Consider the following 24164-nt stretch of genomic DNA (forward strand, 5'->3'; position numbering starts at 1 on the left):
CCACATCACATTTGACTACGCAGGTGGCTACAACAATGCCACTGAGCCTTCATTTAAACTTCTCTCTTACCGTTTGCCAAGAACATACAAGGTATCTTTATTGTCACACTCACTGCCTGTTGTTTTGTTGATTTTGTTTACAACAATGTTTGGTGTAAAGGAAACGACCAACTTTATCGAGTACAGTAGCGTTTTGAGCGCAGTGTCGGCGTGGCTAAAGATAGCCGACTAAGCTAGCCTAGTAGCTAAACTGCATAAGGCTCATTATTAAAACAGTATGCAGATTTTAATTGAATATAATTCGATTTGCTTATTTAGGTATCACTTACTATCAGGCAGTATTTTAACTTAAACCACCTATACAAAAATGGGCTTTGTGTTGATCTGCTTTCGGTTGATGTGTTTACTAGTTAGTTATTTCTGTCTAATCCATGTATGAAATGCATGTGGAAAAAACACAGAATTCATTTATTTATGAAAAGTGAATTAAATACAAAACCCTATGAGCAAATAAGGTTAGCCAAATCGGAGTACTAAAGCTCCAAACCAGCCAAATGTTCTCAAAAATTCCAAACAATCATTGTTATGAATGTTCATCCGCTGAGTATGATTATAATTTGACAAAGTAATACATTGACAAATCGTTGAAGTGTCCATCTTTTGCACAGATTGTAAATCACAAGTGTTGATGCAGAGGTGTCTTGTTTTCCTCGTCAAGAAGACCATCAGCTTCAAGTGCCTCGTCCCCCAGTTCACCCGAGCTTGCGTGTCATCCCCGCTTCCCTTAGTTCCACCTCCCGAATCCTCCTGCCGCCGTCTCGAGCCTCACAGAGTCCCGCTGCCCACCTGGCACGCGCCTGACGCCGCCATGGCGGAGCAGCGGTTTCTGGTCGAGTACGCCAAACGCGGCACGGCAGGGTGCAAAAAGTGCAAGGACAAGATTGCCAAGGGTATGACTCGCATTGGCAAGGTGGTGCCCAACCCCTTCAGCGAGTCAGCCGGCGAGATGAAGGAGTGGTACCACGTCAAGTGTATGTTTGAGAAGCTGGAGCGTGCCCGCGCCACTACAAAAAAGATAGAAGACATCACTGACCTGGAGGGTTGGGAGGAGCTGCAGGATGAGGACAAGGAGCTCATCAATAAACATGTCTCAGGTAAATCTGAATGGAGATTGGCCTAAAATCTCAATAGTGTGAAGCCCAGAATAAATACTTCTATCTGACAAGATCCAGCTGGAAAGTTTTGAAATATTGGAGACCCCTTACGTTAACACTAAATACATCTACAGTATCCCATTGCCGTATCCCGGTTTGACTTTTGCGTCCTCTGTGCATAGTTGACTTTAGTTTTATTACTTGTGCAGATTTTTGCAAAATTATGGAATCCCTTTAAGAGTGTCCTTACATGCAAACCAATAAGAAAACCGCCTTCTCTTTTCTGAACGCTGATTGAAACTCAATGAATTATTTACATACGAATAACTGATCTGACCAGGCGCCCCTGCACAAGTGTCATTACATAGACGTTTTCTACATATGACTTTTGACATTAAATAAATCGTGATTTCCTTCAGGTTACTCACAAATATCAACAATGTAAAGTGCTTGTTTGTTGCCTCTTGTCTTTATATGAGTTATACTGTGTGACCTGCAAGAAGCATAGGCTTACAACTACATAAGGATGGATTTAACTGTTGCATCCATTATTAATGTACTGTAGCGTTTTTGCCACAGGGACAGAAAAATTCAACCAATACACAGGTTTTGCGGCATATTAAATATCCCAGATGAGGGAAACTCCGCATGCGCTCAAGTAAACCGAGTCCTTACTTTACACCATAGTGTGTGTGTGTGTGTGTGTGTGTGTGTGTTTGTATATATATATATATATATATATATATATATATATATATATATATGTGTGTGTGTGTATATATGTGTGTGTGTGTGTGTATATATGTATATGTATGTCCCCTGCCCACTGCCCGGAGATGGCTGGGATGGTCTCCAGCCCCCCCGCGACCCTAATAAGGATAAGCGGTACAGCTAATGACATGAGATGAGATATATATATATATATATATATATATATATAAAGAAAAATATAATGTGATGAAGTGTATTTTCCAAAGTGTAATGAAAAAAATTAAAGTCATATATTAGATTCATTGCACACCAACTAAAATATTTTGGGTCTTTTATCGTTTTAATATTAATGATTTTGGCATACAGCTCACGAAACCCCCAAATTCCTATCTTAAAAAATTCACACATAATGAAAAGGTGCTCAGAAATCGCTACTGACCAAATCAACAAGTTAACTTTACACATGTGCAAATAATTCCTGAGGCTGTTAAAAACTCCCAGCCTGTTTCATTACTCAGAACCACAATCATGGGTAAGACTGCTGATCTGACTGCTGGCCACCATTGACACCCTCAAGCAAGAGGGTAAGAAACAAAAATAAATCTCTGAGTGAATAGGCTGTTTCCTGAGTGCTGTATCAAGGCACCTCAGAGGGAAGTCTGTTGGAAGAAAAAAGTGGCAGAAAATGCTGCACAACCAGAAGAGGTGACTGGATCCTGTGGAAAATTGTGGAGAACGTCCGATTCCAGACATTGGGGGACCTGGGGAAGCAGTTGACTGAGTCTGGAGTAGAAGCATCCGGAGCCACAGTGCACAGGCATGTGCAGGAAACGGGCTACAGGTGCCGCATTCCCCAGGTCAAGCCACTTTTGAACCCAAAACAGTGGCAGAAACGGGTGACCGAAGAGATAGAGAAGTAACACTGGACTGTTGCTCAATGGAGCGAAGTACTTTTTTGGGATAAAAGTACATTTTGCATGTCTTTCTGAAATCAAGGTGACAGTCTTGAGGAAGACTGGGGAGAAGGAAATGACAAAATGTTTAAAGTCCAGTTTCAAGTACCAGCAGTCAGTGGTCTGGGGCTCCATGTCAGCTGCTGGTGTTGGTGTACTGGGTGTTATCAATGGCAGGGTCAATGCAGCTTGCTATCAGGAGATATCGTAGCACTTCATGCTTCCATCTGTTGAAAAGCTTCATGGAGATGAAGATTTTATTTTTCAGCATGACCTGGCACCTGCTCACAGTGCCAAAACCTCTGGTAAATTACTGACCATGGTGTGACTGTGCTGGTGCAAACTCTCCTGAACTCAACTCCTCAGAGAAACAGTGGGATAATGTGTAGAGAAAGTCAAGAGAAACCAGACCCAACACTGTGGATGATCTTATGGTAGCTATAAAGCATCCTGGGCCACTATCTCCATAACACCACAGGCTAATTGCCTCCATGCCACCCTGCATTGAAGTAGTAATTTCTGTAAGCAGTGATTGCATTACTGAACATGATTATTTAAAGGTTTCCTTTTTTATTTAAAAAGTACTTTTATTGGTTGGATGAAATGTGCTAATTATTTGAGATAGGGATTTTTGTTTTTTTCCTTACTATTTTTGCCCAAATCGTCAATATCAAAACAATATAAGGCTTGAACTACTTAAGTTGTGTGTAATTAATCTAAAACATTTGAAAGTCTAATGTTTATGAGCACGTTACAGAAAATAATTAACTTTATCACAATATGCTATTTTTTTCAGAACTACTTTTATATGTAATCACACACACTTGTGGTTCCTATTACCGTATTTTCCGCACTATAAGGCGCACCTAAAAGCCTTTATTTTTTTCAAAAGCTGACCATGCGCCTTATAGTACAGTGCGCCTTATTTATGGATCAATATTAATTCTTGCAACTAACTTGCAGCCGCCGACTAGATTTTCCCCCGAACGCCAAGTAGTCCGCGGTGTATGCTGGGATTTATTTACGGAAGTTTCATTGGCTAACCAATGTGTCAATCATCATTTGAATGGATCACTATTGGCTAAAGTTATTCGGAGGTCAAGGGTAGGATCCTTTTTATCATTTACAGGCTGGCATTGGCTTGAACGGCAAAACAAAGCCTGCAATTGGCCAAAAAAGACGTGTCAATCATCAGTTGAATCGATCACTATTGGCTAAAGTTATTCGGAGGTCAAGGGGCGGATCCTTTTTATCATTTACAGGCTGGCATTGGCTTAAACGGCAAAACAAAGCCTGCAATTGGCCGAAAAAGATGAATGCGTATAGCACATGGCTGACGGCATACAGAAAGCATTTTTTTACTATTTTGTATTTGTAAATATTTTATTCTCCTGGATTTACTAAACTCACGGATATAAGAGGACCACGGCTGCACATTATTATGAACACGACGACTTCGGTGAGCTACTCTGGCTATATATATTATCCCTGTATCTTGTTTCAGACTGAACTCGATGTTTCTGTGATAAGCGGTGCAGATAATGGATGGAATGGAGTGTCTATTTTTAAATTAAACTCAATTCCAAGTGTTTATTGTCATATATACAGTAAAGTTGCGAGCGAAAAAGAAAATAGAAACTAAGGAATTGTTGGCATTTCTTGAATCCCAAGACTTTAACCTTCCGAATGATGGAACGATGCATTTGAGTGACATCGTACGGACACCGCATTCGCACGTGTTCTCGACACGTATTTGCGTCTTTGCAAGCTTTCGGAATGTTAAGGGGGTAATAAGTTTGACTGAACTATCTGACTGTTTTGTCGACGTTTCCATTGTAGCGCCTTATAATCCGGTGCGTCTTATATATGTCAAAAATAGGACCAAAAACTATTTTTCCGGGGTGCGCCCTATAACCCGGTGCGCCTTATAGTGCGGAAAATACAGTACTTCATATGGGTGATTTTGGAACATCTCTCATCTCATCTCATTAGCTGCACCGCTTATCCTCAGTAGGGTCGCGAGATTTTGGAACATATTAATCCTAAAAAAATCGAAGAAAAATCGGTAAGAAAATACTGCATGTTGGCACTTATATCTAGGAACTCCTCCCTAACATTACATGCACCTCTAATCCTGCATTTATGATCCCTATCAGTTACCCAAATACTTGTATGTATACTTCGATAAAAATTTGCTTCTAAAAAGGTCATTAAATGTACTTTGTTTCTTAAGTATAAGATGATTAAATAAAAAAGGCTTTAAAAAGCCCTGAAAAATAAACATCATGTCTATACACCGTGTTTTCAGACCTGATGTCCAAAGTGAAAGCTAGTCCTCAGAAAAAGACGCCGGCCAAAGGCAGCGCAGCGGCCAAGCTGACGTCTCCTCCCTCTGCTGTTCTTGGGGCATCGCTCAACGCACCGCGCAAGTTCTCTGGCTTTACTGGTAGGTACAATGCCCACTGCAACTCAACAATGCCATCACAATCATATCCTTAGCAGAATCTATGCTCAAGCCTTTTAATGATATTTTTAAACGTTGGAGCCAACATAATTTTTCTTTATTTTCCAGACAGCACATCATGTGAAAATTTTTTAGCAGTATATCCTGCTTATAAAATGTGTTTGCCTGGCAGTTAGCACTTAGAATTTGTCTCGTGCTTCCACCCAGCGGCCAAGGCAGGATCGTCCTCGTCGTCCTCGTCCTCGCCATCTCCCGCTCAGGCCAGCCAGGGCAGCACTCTGTCCACGCAACTGTGTGACCCACTCCACAAGGACTGCTTGTTTCGAGAGTTCCGCAAGCTATGTGCCACTGTGGCCGAAAACAACAGCTACAACAGTAAGACGCAGATCATTGAGAAGTTCCTGCGCAAAGGCACCGGCGGAGGTTAAACCCATACTGGAAAACAAAACAAAAAATGTGTCACAAGATGGTGGCAGTGAAAATGTTTTATTTTCTCAAACTTAGATAAATTCCATGGGGATTTGTACCTGACCGTAAAGCTGCTGCTGCCTGGCGTGGTGAAGAGCGTTTACAACCTCAACGACAAGCAGATTGTCAAACTCTTCAGCCGCATTTTTCGATGCAACCAGGATGACATGGTTCGAGATTTGGAGAAGGTCTGTTGACTGATCCTAATCTGCTAAAGCAGGGGTGTCAAAATAATTTGAGCTCTGTGGGCCACGTGGTAGAAAAAAACATTCTGGCACAGCATAACGGCATAAAAGTGTGCTTAAGCTGGAGTGTTGGGCGTCTTCTCGGAGGCTTACAATTGAATTATAATTCAGGAATGTAAGAATTTATTATAAACGTTTATTGAAGTGTTTTGTTTTCCTTCACTAAGATTAAATCTCTTTCAAGGGTTTTCTTCTTTGAATTTTGAAAAACTTCTTTTGACAAAACAGGGTGACGTTTCAGAGACTGTTCGCATGTTCTTTGAGGAGAGCAAGAGCTTTCCGCCGTCAGCGAAGAGTTTGCTGACCATCCAGGAAGTGGATGCCTCCCTCACACGCCTGGCTCTTCTCACCAAGGAGGATGATCAACAGTTCGAGCTGGAGGCCATCGCCAAAAAGTAATCCGGCAGAGTGGCTTAACGCTGCTTGGATAAGTCCGTGTCACAATTGAGTTTTATGGTCTTTAGGTGCACCAGCAATGACCTGAAAGGAATTATTCGCCTTGTCAAGCACGACCTAAAGATGAACGCTGGGGCCAAGCACGTGTAAGTGGCTGAACATTTTCAAGTCTTTGATTGGTTGGCTTTTTCTCAGGGGTGTTTTTGTGTTGGCAGACTGGACGCAGTAGACCCTAACGCTTACGACGCCTTCAAGGCCTCCCGCAACCTGGGCGATGTGATCCAGCGTGTACTGAGGAACCAACAAGAAGCAGCTGGAGGCTCAGGGCCCAGGAAGCTGCTCACTGTGGAGGCTTCACTCATGACGCCTGTTCAGCCTATGCTGGTGAGTCTATTGCAAGTCGGTCTCCAATTGGTGCACAGACTCTGTTTTTTTTTTACTGCCAAGTGTTATACTCTAGACCAGTGGTTCTTAAACAGTCTGACTTCAGGACCCACCATTCCAACCTAATGACAAGCTGCGACCAACACAAGAAAAAAAATTGACTTCTTAGATTTATCTAATGAAAGGATTTTGCAGTTTAAATCGGATAGTACAATATATCTTTTTTCCCAAAAATAAAATGACCTGCAAAACTAAAACTACTTCAAGCACCTTAATGCTTGCATATTAGCCTTGATAGGATGTAAGCGACTCCCTGAAACTGCCTAAAATACAGACGCTCCTGGACTTACGACTCGCCAAAAATGGTATATGCAAACATTTTTTCCGGAATGTAGAAAAATAATCGGGCATTGTTGTAAGATTTTGTATTGTGTTAACCTTTTTCCAAGTATTTGACAGTACTGTGGTGTTTCTTTCCACCGCTACTGGCATGTAGCACTGTGAGAGGTCACCCAGCATCCACCCGGAAGTAAAAAAATCTCCGCTTCCTCTTCCTAGTTCGTGTGTAAACATTCTATACTGTGTTTCCAGCGCGCTAAGAACTTTGACATTTTTACACTTTAATATCTCGTGCATCCATTCAATATGGTAAGTGTTAAGTGTAAAGAAGAGGCGAGCTGTTTCTTTTGAAATTAAAGTGGAATAAGAAAGCTTGATGCGGTCGAGGAAATGGTTGGAACGCTTAATATCGGCCACTTTTTTACCTTGAGGGGGAGGTAGCCTAACTCTTGAAGCCCATCTTCCAAAAGTAAGTTAAAGTTAACTTTATTTATCTTTATAGAGCATGTTATTTTAATATATTTTTATTTTTAGTACAAAATGATACAGGTTACTTATACAAGCCTTAAACATATTTATTTAAACCTTAAACATACAAAATATAGGACTTAAGCAACTTACGAACAAATTCAACTTACGAACGATCGTCCGGAACCTGTCTCGTTCGTAAGTAGAGCAGCTTCTGTAGCCAGTCTAATTAGGAATTTAAAAGTGTGTACCTGAACATTGATAATTATTTAATTGATTAGTAACTAAAGATTAATATACTGTTAAAAGCTAAATATATAACATTTTTTAACCATTTATTGCATCATGTAGCCACGCTTCAACGGCAGACATACACAATTTTCGTATTTTGCAATCATTTCCTTCTTTGACTTGATTGAGGTTGTTACTGTTTTTCATTTTTGCCTTCCCTTTTATCAGTAACTTTCTGGGCAGGAAAAGGAAATAAAACCAACAAAATCCCAATATAATGACATGTGGTCCCTCTCAAACACGCCGATTAACTGAACAGGTTGAAGAAAATTGCCATCTACTGTTAAAGAGTGTAATCAGCCCTCTGTCTTTTTCTTTTTAGCTTTACTCTGCTAAGACAAAGGCCCGCAAGCCACTAAAAAAAGGGCCCTACCGACCAGTTGAGAAACGCTGTTCTAGACCACGGGTCTCAAACTTGCGGCCCACGCGCCATTTGCAGCCCGAGATGATATTTGTGACCTCCCTGCCTAATATAAAATTAATGTTTGTGCAGCCTGGGCAAGATAGATATATGGTACCTTCTTGCTGATTAGTTAGGCAGGGCTCAAAATTCAAATGTTTTAAGATCCATGTATGTTTGCCTTGGAACATAATTGGCTAGCTACTTCCTATCAGTTTCAACAAAATATCAGATTTGATTAATGATTTCTTGCAATCTAATCGCAAAATATTTTACCTAAATTAAGAAGCGGAACGAGGAGCTTCTGGGGTGTGGAAAGAGCTTGTTACCGCTGTTGAACTGAAGCTTAAAGGACAGTGGATACTCCTTGCTTATAACTTTGGGTTAGGTGCTGCCTTGAAAGCAAAGTTCGTTAATTCGATTTTTCCACTCACATATTTAATTTAAGTCTTTGTTATTTGCTTTATTTTCTTTACTACAGTTGGTTTTTCTTTATTACTTCTTAACATAATTTTCTTGTTTTGATTTTTAAATTTTATTTGTGTGAAAGATCTTTGAGAACAGTAGAATATTTTTATCTGACATTTTATTGCGGAAATGCCTTTATGGCCCAAACTCCCTCAGGTCTTAACTTCAGAGCCCCCCCAGTAAATTGGAGACTCGTGCTCTAGACTGTTTCCTGTAATTTTGTTAGTATATGTTGAGAACAGAATCGGTGACAAACCGCAATCTCAAAATGAAAAGTTGTTCATCTTTGATATTAGCTCATTGAGTGGTATCCACAATCTATGGATAGTAAGATGGCGGCCAATCATGTCGGTTTCTTCAAATTGCGTCTCAGGTTGTTTAATATGATTACGAATTTCTAAACACACAATTCTTTAAAAAATTATATGACATAGTACGTTTGTTTTTGGTTATTATTAAAAACTACAGTGTTTTTATTTTCATAAAAGTGTCTTACACCACTTATGTCAAGTCATGTCTTGACCTGTATATCACAAAAAGTCTCAAAGGGCTGCACAGAAACTCTAATTTTGGTTGATAACCCATTATGAGGCGCAAAATTGACATTTATGCTCATTGATAGGGTTTTAGAATCAACCTAAATCTGTCACATTTTGATACACTTCAAATTTCAAATGAATGACAAGAAGGTTAATTGAATAAGCAAAAAAAAAACAAAACAATATACTCTATGCTTAAGTGTTTTTTCTCTCCTTTTTGCAGTTCAGGGAAGTAGTTGTAGTTCTGCAAAATTCGGTGGGTTTTGTCTTTAGTTCTCATTGAAGTTGTAGGGATTTTTCCATTTTCAATTTTGAAAATCGTTAGGATTAAAACGAATTATTCTTTACTCTAATAGGTAAATAAATTTGCCTCTAGGTGTTGCTCGTGCTCCACCATAAATGTTTTTTTTCTCTGAAGGACGCTAGAATTTCCTACACTGATACAAAAATTAAATTACATTTTTACTTTAAGTTCTTTGAGTTCTGATATGAATTACTAATCCCAAGGAAATTGAATCAATGAACCAGGCCGTTTGAAATAGAACACATAATTTATTGACACCGCCGCTATACAGAGACACAAAAGCCTATGGGAATCGGAGAGGAGACGGGCTCGCTTACACGAGGTGGTGTATCCCTGGACACAAAGAAAAAGATTTCCATCTGCCGCAGGGATGTCGAACTTTTGGACTAGCGTGTGATGTCATCCACTCCGCTACAAGCACCCCTAGGGCATCATGTTGATCTGTTAATAAACAACAGGGTAGACTGCTGGAAGTGTGAATTTCCCTACGGGGATGAATAAAGTATCTATCTATTTACTCTGCACAGTTACTTTCTCAAGTCATTGTCCCAGCATCCTTGTATGAATTTTTTTTTTTCAAAAGTTGTCTAGTTCTCCAACTAAAACGCCTCTCCTAATGTGTTTCATTCAGTATCACTTGGAGATGTTGCAACTACATTTGGGCTTTAAGAAGGATGCCCAACACTGCTTTTTGCCCGTCCGTTTTCATTCAATGGGACTAGTTTTATTTGTGAAGCTTAATCTTTATATTTGAACATATTCTCCAATATGCTAGTGCAATTCATAAAGCACCCCAATAGTATTGTTGAGGCATTATTTTTGTGTCGTTGTTCCCCCCTGCAGGCCGAGGCTTGCAAGTCCATCGAATACGCAATGAAAAAGTGTCCCAATGGCATGTACTCGGAAATCAAGTACGACGGCGAGCGTGTGCAGGTGCACAAAAGCGGCGACAGCTTCAGCTACTTCAGCCGCAGCCTCAAACCCGTCTTGCCGCACAAAGTCAGTTGCCATCGCACACGCGTACACACATGCAAAGACACAAATAGGGATTTGTATGAGCTTTTGTATGATTAGCACCCTCACTGTGGGGCAATTCCCACAAGGCTTCAGGAAACATTTGTTCTCTCAGCATGTGGTAGCAAACACTGCAGGCTACTACCTTTGAAAAGCTTGCCACTAGAGGGTGCTATGTGACTTCAAATGTTCCATGTTTTTAAACAAAAATTGAGGGGCAAATGTTGGCTCTTTTTCAGATTTTCTATTCAACCATGCCTTTTAATAGTGTCAAATCTGCACTTATGTCATTATTGTCTTTTTTTTTTTTTAGGTGGCCCACTTCAAAGACTACATCCCTCAGGCGTTCCCCGGCGGCCATAGTATGATTTTGGACGCCGAGGTGCTGCTCATTGACACCAACACTAGCAAGCCCCTTCCCTTCGGCACGCTTGGTGTGCACAAGGTTAGAAGTTGAAGTGTTTTGTTGGCGGGGTGGCAATCATGAGCTAATTTCGCCAAGTGTGTTCTTTTGGTCCTCAGAAAGCGGCCTTTCAAGATGCAAACGTCTGCCTGTTTGTCTTTGATTGCATTTACTTTAATGGAGACAGTCTCATGGAGCGGTAAGTACTATTGGGAAAAGTTATTTAAATTCACCTATTGATTTTTTTCCCCTCATTCTTTGAAAAAAAGAACACATTTCGGTTAGTTTGACAGCAAATTAATTTTAAAGGAGCATTATGGACATCATGAATGCGTCACCTACTAAAATTTTGATACGATAATTTTCTTGTTTGATTTTTTTTTTCCTGAAGAAAATCATTTATTCCTTCTTGCTGCTATAAGAGTTTCCCCAAACGTAAATAAACTGGATATTGCTTAAAATCTGCCTCTCCCAGCATGCTCTTCGTGTCACCGTCACAGTTCTGAGTTCACAGACTGGGAAGAGGGGGGTTTTTGGTATGATGCAGCCATCATTCAATCAGCCCAAATTAAAGACATTTTAGCAAAATTCCATGAAATTCCGAAATTCATAGAAAATAATCACCAGGGCTATTGGTACGTCTGCCTCACGTATTTCAGACAAATTGGCAAAAGCAGATGTCATTGGATCAGTTTAAGAAATGCGAGGCAAAAAGGTGAACTAATATTTTGATTACTTCCTTTCTTTGTTTTTTTTATGTTATATGCCTATCGTTTTATGTTTGTGTGGTAATGTAATTTCACTATGTATTTGTTTCATGTTCTGATGCTCCTTTCTGATTTATAAAAAAATCATACCATACTCTTGCTGGGCTTGAAATGGATTGGCGCATCTACATTCATAATTTGTCACAACTTAGGAAGTTTCCAGGTTACGAAGCTACTCGCAGAAAAAATTAAATCTGTTGAGGTACCACTGTACCGTATTTTCCGCACTATAAGGCACACCTAAAAGTCTTAATTTTTTTCAAAAGCTGACCGTGCGCCTTATAATCGGATCAATATTAAGTCGCAAAGTCTTGCAACTAATGCAAGTAGCCGCCGACTAGATTTTCCCCCGAACGCGAAGTAGTCCGCGGTGTATGCTGGGATTTATATACCGGCGTTTCATTGGCTAACCAATGTGTCAATCATCATTTGAATCGATCACTGTTGGCTAAAGTTATTCGGAGGTAAGGGGGGCGGATCATTTTTATCATTTACAGGCTTGCATAGGCTAAAAGGGCAAAACAAACCCTGCAATTGGCCGAAAAAGATGTGTCAATCATCAGTTGAATCGATCACTATTGGCTAAAGTTATTCGGAGGTAAAGGGGGCGGATCCTTTTTATCATTTACAGGCTCGCATATCCAAAAGTGGCGAAACAAGCCTACAATTGGCCGAAAAAGATGTGTCAATCATCATTTGAATCGATCACTATTGGCTAAAGTTATTCGGAGGTAAAGGGGGCGGATCCTTTTTATCATTTACAGGCTCGCATAGGCTAAAGGGGCAAAACAAAGCCTGCAATTGGCCGAAAAAGATGAATGTGAATAGCATGTTTAGTTGTCTACAGCATAGAGGAAACATGTTTTACCATTCTGTATTAGTAAATATTTTACTCTCCTGGATTTACTACACTCACGGATATAAGAGGACCATGGTTGCACATTAATATTGAACGCAACGACTTCGGTGAGCTACTCCGGCTATATATTTTCCCAGTATCTTGTTTCAGAGTGATCTAGATGTTTCTGTGATGGGTCTTTTTTAAAATTAAACTCAATTCCAAGTGTTTATTGTCATATGCACAGTAAAGTTGCGAACAAAAAAGAAAATAGAAACTAAGGAATGGTTGGCATTTCTTGAATCCCAAGACTTTAACCTTCCAAATGTTATTTGGAACGATGCATTTGAGTGACATCGTACGGACACCGCATCCGCACGTGTCCACGACACGTATTTTCTACTTTGCAAGCTTTCAGAATTTTAAGGGGGTAATAAGTTTGACTGAACTATCTGACTGTTTTGTCGACGTTCCCATTGTAGCGCCTTATGTATGGAAGATATAGGACCAAAAACTATTTTTTGGGGGTGCGCCCTATAACCCGGTGCGCCCTACAGTGCGGAAAATACGGTATATAGATTAAAAATAAATAAATGAATGAGCAAAATAATCTGCCCTAAATCAAAAATGTATACTATGGGCAGTAACACTTAAAGAAAAAAAATTAACATGGGTATAATAGTACATGCATTTTGCCCAGTATTCAAATAAAATTTTTGTGCCACTAGGAGGCACTAAATATTACTGAATATTCCCTTTAAATATTACGAACGTGTACAAACCCTGATTTTGGCTTTGTGATCTACAGGCCATTGTCCGAGCGTCGGAAATTTCTGCACGACAACATGGTTGAGGTCCCCAACCGCATTCTCTTCTCTGAAATGAAGCACGTAACGGTAAGAACACCATGGACGCTTCTGTGCTCAACCCGGCCGCTAAATACTGTTTTTTGCCAATATGCATGTGCGCTAGCGTGCCGGAGATTTGGCAGACATGATCACACGTGTCATCCGGGAGGGTTTGGAAGGCTTGGTGCTAAAGGACATCAAGGTCAGACTCTCATTTTTCGTCATGTTCACAAAAAAGGAAGACATTCCCAGACAATGACTTTGTGTGCTTGTCATCCAACAGGGTTCGTACGAGCCTGGCAAGCGACACTGGCTAAAGGTGAAGAAGGATTACTTGAATGAGGGTGCCATGGCCGATACGGCCGACTTGGTGGTGCTGGGCGCTTTCTACGGGAAAGGTTCCAACGGTGCGTTTTTGTGCATTAGTCAGGGGAATTCAGTCTTTGATTAGAGAACCAGCTCTCTCAGCTTGGCTCACTAACAACCAGCATTTTCGCTTCCCTAACTCGTCTTTAGATTTTGTTATTTTGTTTTTCTAATATTCTAATTCTTTACAAAAATGTATTATGTCACTATTATAATAGCCTTTATTGTTTCAATATACAGTGAAGATTTATCTGATATAAACTTTCAAATTGTTAAAACTTGGCAAAACAACACAAAGAGGATGCCAATCATATTGTAACAAGCGCCTTCAAGAAATTGAGAGACATAAAGAGAAACTGCGAAACAGAGCAAAGAGAGACAGAGAGAAAAAGATAAAATCAGTGAGAGAAATGGAAAGAGAAAGGAAAAAGGGAGAAAGATGGAGAGAAAGAAAGGGTTAGAGAAATGAAGAATGATAGAAAAAGGTTAAGTGAAAGAGTGACAGAGAGGGAGCAAGAAAAAAAAGGAGAAAAATGGAAAGGGAGAGAAAATTAAGGAAAAGGAGAAAGAGATGGTGAAAGAAAGTGAGAAAGATAGCAAAAGAGAAAGAAAGAGAAAGGGATACAGAGCAAGAAACAAACAAAATGGGAAAGAAAAAATGAGAGAGAAGGGAAGAGAAAAGGACAGTGAGAGAGAGGGAGTGAGAAATACTAAGAGAGCAAGTAAGAGAGAAAGAAAGAAATATAAATGGAATGTGAATGAAAAAGAAACATAGAAAAAGTCATAGAGAGGAAGACAGCACAAGAGAAAGAAGAGGAGATATAAAGAGGCATAGAGAGAGAGTGCATTTCGAAGGGAGCCGGATCCTAATTGATGGGGATTCGGCTTATAGAGCCGTTTTGTTCTGAAACAACCCATTGCTAGTGTGCAGTTCATTAGCGCAAATGCCACAGAGTGGTTTGGCTCCCGCCAGGAGGCCCTCCTTCATTTTTCCTCTGACGGCTTTAGTGAAACGTTAACGCTCGTCACTAGTCACTCTATTAGCAAAGACGTTTATGAGCAAGCGGGTGAAGCAGCATGAGGCTAGCCTTGTGTGCCCCCTGTGATACAAATTGCTCTCGAGCTTGAACATTATTTATGTATTACAAGGGCAAGCAGCAGGTGATCCCCAATAACACCTGAGTAACACATAGACTGTGATAATTTTTTGGGGGGGAATTTGATTACTAACTGGCGGTTGAGTTAGCCTATTTTAACCCTATCTCTAACAATTACAACCTATAACGTAGTAATAATATGGTATTAACAAAAAGCATATGTCTTAGTGCTTGAGCCTATTTTAACCTAATAATTACAACTTTACATTTTAATAACTTGGTAATAACATAGTAATAACAAAAAGCAGATGTTTTAGTTGTATTTTTTGTGTGTGAAAACTGCTTATTTTAACCCTCTTTCTAAAAATGACAACCTGGTAATAAAAATATACAGTAATGACACGAGGTCGATGTTTTAGTGGTTGAATGAGTCCATTCTAACCATCCATCCATCCATTATCTGCACCGCTTATCCTTAGTAGGGTCGCGGGGGTGCTGCAGCCCGTCTCAGCTACCTGTGTGGAGTTTGCATGTTCTCCCCGTGCTTGCGTGGGTTTCGTCTGGGCACTCCGGTTTCCTCCCACATTCCAAAAACATGCATTTCAGGTTAATTGGCTGGTCCAAATTGTACCTTGGTGTGAATGAGTGAGTGAGTTCTGTCTCTGTGCCCTGCGACTGGCTGGCAACCAGTTCGGGGTGTCCCCTTCCCACTGCCCGAAGATAGCTGGGATGGGCTCCAGCACCCCCGCGACCCTACTGAGGATAAGTGGTGCAGATAATGGATGGATGAATTTACTTTGGGTGTGTCTTGCTTTTGGATATTAGGCGAATTAGACAGTGATGTTAAGGGGTTAAATATGTGAAGGAACTGAATCTAAGAAACTCCCCTGCGTGTAATGCGGTCATTGCTGGTCAAATTTTTTAGCATTGGTATAATATCTCCCCCTCCCCAATCTATTAATTACAAATTACATTATGCTATCACATGCCCCCAATAAGCAGGTAGGTGCCTTGCATGGCTGACTCCCTATTTTTGTGTGAGTGTGTGTGTGAATGGGTAAGTGTGAAGCACATTGTAAAGCGCTTTGGGTGGTCTTCATTGACTTGAAAAGCGCTATATAAACGCAGACCATTTACATTTTCTTCCTAATGTATCAGTTAGTACGAGTAGTACGAATCTTCTATAGCTTACTACACCAGTTTCAAGCAAATTGCAAAATACTTATTTTATATGAAAACAATGACAATTGGGGGGGAAAAAAATTGGAGTGCTCAGTTTCGTGTTGAAAATGTTGATTGCTCCTTGGTTATTTAGAGCGCATTAGTTTAATCTGCTGGAAATTTGTAGTAACAGCAGGTTTGATGTGTTGTTGTTTTTTCAATTTGCTAACACCTGGTAAGGACCATTTTGGACATTCTTAAATGCTACCACGAAAAATCTGAAAATTATTTTTATCTGTTCTGAAGTTATTTTCAATATTTGGAATTTTTGCAAATGCCCAATTGTGCTAGTTGGGTGGTGTGGGAAGGGATGAAGACCATCACCGGCTGCAGCACCAAGCGAGGTGTGGCTGTGGACGTAGATGTGGGGAGGGTTAACCAGTTAAACAACTTTTTTAACAGGTTTGACCACCCCAACGCGTCCTAACCCCAGAGCACTGCAGCTGTCCCTCCCCCTCTGGACAACAGCATGGAGGAGGATATCCCCCCACATAAGATACCTGCAGCCCAGGTGTGTGGAGAGCTGAGGAGGCTGCGACCCAGCAAGGCAGCTGGTCCAGATGGAGTACCGACTGCTGAAGGCCTGTGCTTTGGAGCTGGCAGACCCTCTACAGCGCATCTTCAACCTGAGCCTGGAAGAGAGGAAGGGTCCCCTAGCTGTGGAAAACATCCTGCATCATCCCAGTCCCAAAGAAATCAAGACCTGAGGAACTCAACGAATTCAGGCCGGTCGCCCTGACATCACATGTGATGAAAACCATGAGGCCGCAGGTCCGCCACGCCATCGACCCTCTGCAATTTGCCTACCAGGAGAAGGTGGGAGTGGAGGATCCTGTAGTCTACATGCTACACCGATCCCTCTCCCCTGGACAGGGGCAAGGGTGCTGTGAGGATTACATTTTTGGACTTCTCCAGTGCCTTCAACACCATACAGCCTCTGCTACTTAGTGGTAAACTGACAGAGATGGGAGTAAGCTCACACCTTGTAGCATGGATTACGGACTACCTGCCAGGCAGGGGGCTGTACATTGAACATTGTGGTCAGCTGCACGGGATTGCCACAGGGGGACCGTGCTCTCTCCTTTCCTATTCACCCTGTATACGTCGGACTTACAGTACAACTCAAGTCCTGCCATGTGCAGAAGTTTGCTGATGACACTGCTATCGTAGGATGTATCAGAAGTGGGCAGGAGGAGGAGGAGTACAGGAAATTTATTCAGGACTTTGTCCAATGGAGCGACGCTAACCACCTGCACCTGAACACCACCAAGACCAGGGAGATGGTGGTGGACTTCAGGAAAACTAGAACTCACCTGGTTCCTGAAACTATCAAAAGAGAATGTGTAAAATTTGTCCAGGCCTACAAATACCTGGGTGTGCAGCTGGACAATAAACTGGACTGGACTGCCAACACAGAAGCTCTATACAGGAAAGGTCAAAGCCGACTGTACTTCCTCAAAAGGCTGGCGTCCTTCAACATCTGCAAAAAGCTCCTACAAATGTTCTATGAAACTGTTGAGGCAAGCCCCCTCTTCTATGCGGCAGCGTGTTGGGGAGGCAGCGCCAAGAAGAAAGATGCCTCTTGCCTTAATAAATTGGTGAAGAAAGCGAGCTCTGTCGTGGGCACAGAGCTGGACAGCCTGACAACAGTAGTTGAGAGACGGGCACTGAAAAACTGCGGTCAATCATGGACAATTCATCACATCCACTACACAGCATCACCTCCAAACGGAAGAGCAGCTTCAGCGACCGACTGCTGTCACAGTCCTGTTCCACGGACAGACTGAGATCATTTCTTCCCCATGCCATGAGGCTCTGTAACTCCACCCGGGCGTGTAAAAGCCCACATTAAACCACACCCCCTCATTGCATATTACCCTATTTTTATTACAGTGTGTTTTTTATGTAGCACTATTTAAATACTCTATATCAACACGTTACATTGGGTATTTATGTATTATATTCCTTTTACTTTATTATTGTTTTATTTTCAACACAAGGATACTGTTGGAAGTGTGAATTTTCCTACGGGGATGAATAAAGTATCTATCCATCTATCTATCTAGTTCTTTGTCTTCAAATATGTTGATTATTGGTGTAAAAGACGTCATTGGTGTGAGTGCAGTTGAATGATAATTTGACAAAAAGTGCCCGTGTGTGTGAGGTAGGTGGCATTATGTCCAGCTTCCTGATGGGCTGCTACGACCCGGACTCCAAGAAGTGGTGCACGGTCACCAAGTGCTCCGGCGGCTACGATGACGCCATGTTGGCCCGCCTCCAGAAAGAATTGGATGTCGTCAAGATCAGTAAGGTTTGTGTCAAACTGCTGCTAGGGTGTTCTGGGACGTCATCCAATATCATTCATCTTTGTGCACATTTCTCATAGGATCCAAGCAAAATCCCCGGGTGGCTGAAAATTGTCAAGAACTACTACCCAGATTTCCTCATCCGCAGCCCTGAGGTGAGATGTATTCAAAAAACGTATTAGCTTGCTTAAAAAAAAAAAAAAAACAATACCAATCTAAATATCTGGCTACAAAGCAGGTCAAGATAAAATCTGGGTGTCTCATAAAAAGGGGGAAAAAAAGAAAGGAAAGCAAAAGTCAAGTCATGTTTATTTGTATAGTCCTTAATCACAAGAAGTCTTAAAGCGTTGTAGACAATACACGGACATCATCAACATCAAATGTACTTTAGGTAATAACATAATGTCCAATTGACAGCTCTTAAGCCATTGAATATAAGTGTGTTTTAAGCCTAGATTTAAAAACTTCCACTGAGGTTGCAGATAAAATTTTAGAAGGAAGAGCATTCCATTCTTATTTGGCTCTCTGTCCATTTGATTTTGAAACCCCTGACTTATGTGATTGCAAGTTGTAAAGAGTGAACTTTTTTGTGAGCTTATAAGCTAGCAAGGCAATCATGGGAATGTTTTGTCTTCCTGTGTATTCAAGTCTTCCAACTGATGTAATTGATCCAAAACGAATTCTGTTATGGTCTAACATAAGACCCCTTTACTTAGGCATACAGTAGTAGTTTGTACCACTCCAAGGCATCATATTGGAGATTTTGACTGTATAAAACGTTGTTCTTTTTATTTCTGCAAAGATTTCGTTACATCAGTTTCAAGAACCAACTTGAGGTAGTGCATAGGCAGAGTGCACAAATACTGATTAGTACAGCAACCAGTGCTCTTTTGCAGTATGCAGGTTGGGAGGAAACAATCGGGACCGAAGATGCAGGCGAGGGGTCAGTGTTCCTGTAAGTCCAAACAGTTAGGGCGGTACTCGTGATCCTGAAGGGCAGACAAGGGTTTGGTAGTGAAACAGTCTTTTCCTACGGTAGTTTTCCGGGTCCTTCATTCTCCAAAAATATTCAAACGCAAAAAAACCCTGGTCCACAAAAGATGTTGACGAAATGTTTAAACAAGATAAAATCTGAAAAGTCACAAAATTATTTAACCTCTTAACCTTAAGATAGCCCGAAATTCTCACAATGCCACTAGTCACTGAAATACGTCATGCCACATATCATTGGAAAGCCTAAACTCATGGGATTCAAGATATATTGATCACACAAACGTCATGATCAATCTGAAACGAGATACCCTCAAACTTTAAAGCCAGTATATCTCACCCAAAAGTCTTGTATTATTCCACTAGTGAAATGATTTCCTGCAAACATGCTCTGGTTATATTCACAAGAGTTCAACTACCTGCTATCAGGGGCATTAGGAATTCAATGTCTTGCCCAAGGACACTTCGACATACGACACTTTGCATTTATGATACCTACAATATCGAAACAATGCTTTCCATAAAGACAAGGGCACTTTGCTTGCAAAATAACATTTTATTGCAATAACACTGAAATCATGCATGCAAGAATTTTCCAGCGCCCGATGATCACATGTGCAACACGCACATAGGATCGCGGAGCCGCACAAAACATCGTCCCTCTCTGTCCCGACGATTAAGAAGGCACTTTTTTTATATCTTCATACCTGCCAAGTACTACGGTTTTGCCGTAATGAGTACGGTTTTCTTGAACCGACTACGGTGTTACGGTTGGGTCACAAAAAACACGTTTTTAAATTTTTTTTTTAATAAGTCTTTGGTGGCGTCCGTACACTTTGGATTACTTTCTATCATATCGTTATGGGTTTTAACGCACAAAAATGCGTTTATCCAAGGAATCAACTCCTTGCCCTGAAGAATTTTCGCGCCGGCGTGATTAGGGGGCCCTATTGTGGATGCAGTGCCAGAGCTAAGGCTAAGCGGCTAGCGGTGTTATGTCTTCTGTACCGTCCTTAATCATGGTAAATGTTAACTCTATACCAAATAAGACAGACGAACTAGCTGTGCTGGTGAAAAACGTCAAAGCGCACAGGGAGTGCAGTTTGCTGTGTTTTACGGAAACGTGACTCACGTCTTGCATCTCGGGCGGTAACCTGGAGCAACCGGTAGCTACCGGAGCTAACCTCCTCTCTGATTCACGGCTTAGTGTGTGACGTCCTTCCTCTCCCCTAACCGGAACTCCAGAAAACAAAAATAAAAACGAAAATTATTATTGTTTCATATCGAAACTGATCAAAATCAATTATATAATTATTAACTCACAAATATATTGGATTATTTCAAATAAAAAGTTTCCAAATTAAACTGAAAACCAACACTGAATAATATTACTTCAATGATAAATATTTTGTTTCTTATTGTATCAAATATTGAAAAGAAAACTATGAGGGTTTTCTATGAAATTGTTATATTAAATACATTATTGAGCTTTAAAGAACTTTCTTTCGATAACTCCCCCCCCGACCAAAAATTCACCGCCACAATTCTGACAATGTATTTATATGTTATGCCACTGAATGAGTTAAAATGTCATGCTGCAAAACAATATTATGAATTTCTTTTAAAAAAACAAAAATACTATGTAGATTTTATTTTTTGCGACAGAAACTTTGGCTAGATAGGACATGAATTGTTATTTGAAATAATCTCAAAAGTTTCGTAACTCAACGCCCCTCATGTTTAGCTGCCTCAATGCATTGCAGGTTGAAAAACATTCCTCAATCCGTTATCCCTGACCGCAAAATGCTGTTAGCATGGAGTGTCAAAGTGCACTTATGTCAAGCCTGGAGACTCTTTTGCAGTACTGTATCACTGAAAAGTCAACTGAACTTGTGAGGTTGCAATTCTTTACCCCACATCAATTGTTATTGCAAGCAGGGACTGGAAGAGCACACTTTTGTTGGCCCTGGGGGCCATTTGTTGCAGTTCTAAAGCATTAAAAAGTGAACTGCATCATGCGGCCACCATCCATTATCCTTGATTGCATGTTGCTGCAGGAAAGGACCAGTAGAGCACATTTATGTCTGGCTGGGTGATTATTTTGCCATTACTGTATTTCTGCCTAAAATGAACTGCATTCGTGTGGCTGCATATCTCTAATCCCATATTGCTGCGACAGGGACCTGCAGAAGGAACTTTTACAGGAGGCAATCCTTTCCGGCCCGTGTAAAATTAAATGCTCGGTTATGGCGTGATTTATTATCCCTGGGCAACGATTGCTTCGAGCAGGGTCTAGCAATTGGTTTTTATTTTTTCTATTTAGGCTGCTGCAATGTGCCATTGTGACCCTCCTACAATACACTGCTTTTGTGCAGTCGCTGCGATCCTTTATCACCACTCCTATATTGCCGCAAGAGGGGGCATGCCTTTCTCGCCCACCTGAAATGAAATGCTTGGTTGTGGCCACGATCCATTATCCCCTGTTGACTATTGCTCGTAGCAGTGTCGCACTGTGACCCTTCTAAAATCATCTGCACTTTTTTGGTCCTATTCGCGGTGGAGTACTACTGCAAGTTGAGACGCATGTTTAAAAATGAAGGGTGGCTACTTAGCAGATTTTTGCATACTGCCGACGGTTGTGGTCTCCATTAAACCTGATAAACAAGGGACTAAAGTATTGTATACACAAATGTGTTTGTTTTAAAAACCTAACTCTAACAGAAAAAGAGGCAAGAATGTCTTCTGTTTAAAATTTCAGTATTTACAAGGTTTTCTTATTTTATGGGGGTGGCCCAGGATGCACCGGTGTGGGAGATCACAGGCGCTGAGTTTTCCAAGTCTGAGATGCATACAGCGGACGGCATCTCTATTCGGTTCCCCCGCATGACACGGATCCGTGATGACAAGGACTGGAAGAGCGCCACCAACCTGCCGCAGCTTAAAGTACGGCATTACCTGATCTCCGATCCGCCTTTCTGCGGATTTTGACTCGTATTGTCTTTTTTGCCGTCCTGGTAGGAGCTCTATCGCATCTCCAAGGAGAACTGCGACTTCAAAGTGACTGCGGGTCCTTCAGGCCAGGACAAGGGAGAGTCCGAGGACAGCGACGGGAACACTCCAGCGCCACCAAGTGCCCCGCCCAAGAAAAGTGAGTTCTCGACAAAACCTGGACTTTGACATCATTTCAATACTCTCATTTACAGTAACGCCTCAGAAAATTTGAGTAATATTCACGTTGGTATTTGAACAAAAAATAAGAACAAATTCGGGTTAAAAGTGTTGGCAATTATTTTCCACATCAATTTGTTGTTTCCGGAGCCACTAAATACATTAAATCAATACAAATAAGTGCATTAAATTTCGTTAAGATAGATTTAGTACCACTTTGATCGGGCAGAGGGCACCCCCAGACAGTATCTTACATTTTCACGACATTGCATCATTACAAACAAAATTGGCATAAAACAGTCAAACATTACAAAATAAACAATTTTCAAGGAAACAAAAGTGCAGAAAGAAAATCTGAAGATAAAGTAAAAAATAATAATGAGGACTTCTTCCACTCAACACAGTGCTCAGAATCTTAAGCATATGAAAAATCACATTGGGAATGTTTATCATAGAAGAGTTGACAACATTTTGAAAAGTGGGTTTTCATTTTTGATATTTCTTTGTGGATACATTTCTTTGCTCCACATAAAATGTATTGCTCTTTCATAGTTTGTTTTCTTTATAAGTCCAAATGTAATATGACCCTTCAATAAGGTGGTAGGAAAAGACTTTACATATTTTCAGGTGTATTGCATACTTGTGTATGCATTTATTTGACAATCACTTGGAATTTTAATTTTGTGCACCATTTTAGTGTTGTTCAGAACGTCATTGTTTGAATGAATAAATGAATGATTAATGTGTGTTTTTTTTTTTTTTTAAATCCGATTAATCGAAAAAAATAATTGACCGGTTCATGGATTATTAAAATAGTTAGTTGCAGCCCTTTCTCCAACACAGCTGAACATGTAAGCAGAGTGAGATGAGTGGCCATCTTGGCTTCTCCAGCTGAGTCGCATCATTTGAGATCCAGAGTCTAACACAACATATGAATTTGTGATCTATAACCTTTTTTTGAAAAAGTAAGTTGGTAAAAAGGAAAGAAAAGGAGAATTGAGAATAAATGGAAATTATTGCGAAATAAGAAAGTGATTTTACAGTAATCGCTCGTTTTTTGCAAGGGTTGTGTTCTAAAAAGGTCTGCAAAAGTCAAAACCCACAAAATAGAAACATTTATTTATTAAACTCTGATACGTTGTCATCAAAGATAAAACCCAATTTACAGTCTCAAGCCTTGAATAAAGAGTACTGTATTTTAGAAATGTTTAAGAATAACTTGTCCGTCAAAATAATCTTTGCCGATAGTGTTTTGCTTAATAGTTTTGCCAATTTCATTGGGCAGGTTTTAAAACATTTCTGAACCTTTCAAAATTATTATTATTAAGTATTTTGTCACCATCATGTGGGTGGTTATGGTAAAATAAAAGGTGATATAAAATGCTTTTACCCTACTTTAGAGTCATGTTTATTTGTATAGCCCTTAATCAGAGAGTCTCAAAGGGCTGCACAGACCAGATTATTGCAAACCACGGACTATTATGACACCATCCCCTGATCTAAAACCCACATGAGGGCAAGAAAAAACTGGTAATCAGACTTAAAAAAAATTAAAAATAAAT

The 24164-nt window shown here is 40.5% G+C and overlaps 1 protein-coding gene across 2 annotated transcripts in view; it reads left to right on the plus strand.

The window, feature by feature from the left end:
* Window positions 1–24164, plus strand: part of lig3 (ligase III, DNA, ATP-dependent) — a 26430-nt gene continuing 2266 nt past the window's right edge. Inside the window, exons 1-18 of one of the 2 annotated variants that reach the window (XM_088320716.1) lie at window positions 1–91; window positions 669–1154; window positions 5127–5264; window positions 5490–5705; window positions 5787–5938; window positions 6224–6390; window positions 6460–6537; window positions 6607–6775; window positions 10428–10583; window positions 10912–11043; window positions 11121–11200; window positions 13415–13502; window positions 13579–13656; window positions 13738–13861; window positions 18307–18449; window positions 18525–18599; window positions 22231–22377; window positions 22453–22582. In XM_088320716.1, coding sequence (XP_088176842.1) covers window positions 689–1154; window positions 5127–5264; window positions 5490–5705; window positions 5787–5938; window positions 6224–6390; window positions 6460–6537; window positions 6607–6775; window positions 10428–10583; window positions 10912–11043; window positions 11121–11200; window positions 13415–13502; window positions 13579–13656; window positions 13738–13861; window positions 18307–18449; window positions 18525–18599; window positions 22231–22377; window positions 22453–22582 — 2539 coding nt within the window. In that variant the 5' untranslated portion in view covers window positions 1–91; window positions 669–688. The remainder of the gene's footprint in view (window positions 92–668; window positions 1155–5126; window positions 5265–5489; window positions 5706–5786; window positions 5939–6223; window positions 6391–6459; window positions 6538–6606; window positions 6776–10427; window positions 10584–10911; window positions 11044–11120; window positions 11201–13414; window positions 13503–13578; window positions 13657–13737; window positions 13862–18306; window positions 18450–18524; window positions 18600–22230; window positions 22378–22452; window positions 22583–24164) is intronic. The other variant, XM_088320717.1, reaches the window with a different exon arrangement.

The sequence above is a fragment of the Urocampus carinirostris genome, chromosome 17 (genome assembly GCF_059441175.1).
Source record: "Urocampus carinirostris isolate Australia breed hairy pipefish chromosome 17, RoL_Ucar_1.0, whole genome shotgun sequence".
In the NCBI taxonomy this organism is placed as follows: Eukaryota; Metazoa; Chordata; class Actinopteri; order Syngnathiformes; family Syngnathidae; genus Urocampus; species Urocampus carinirostris.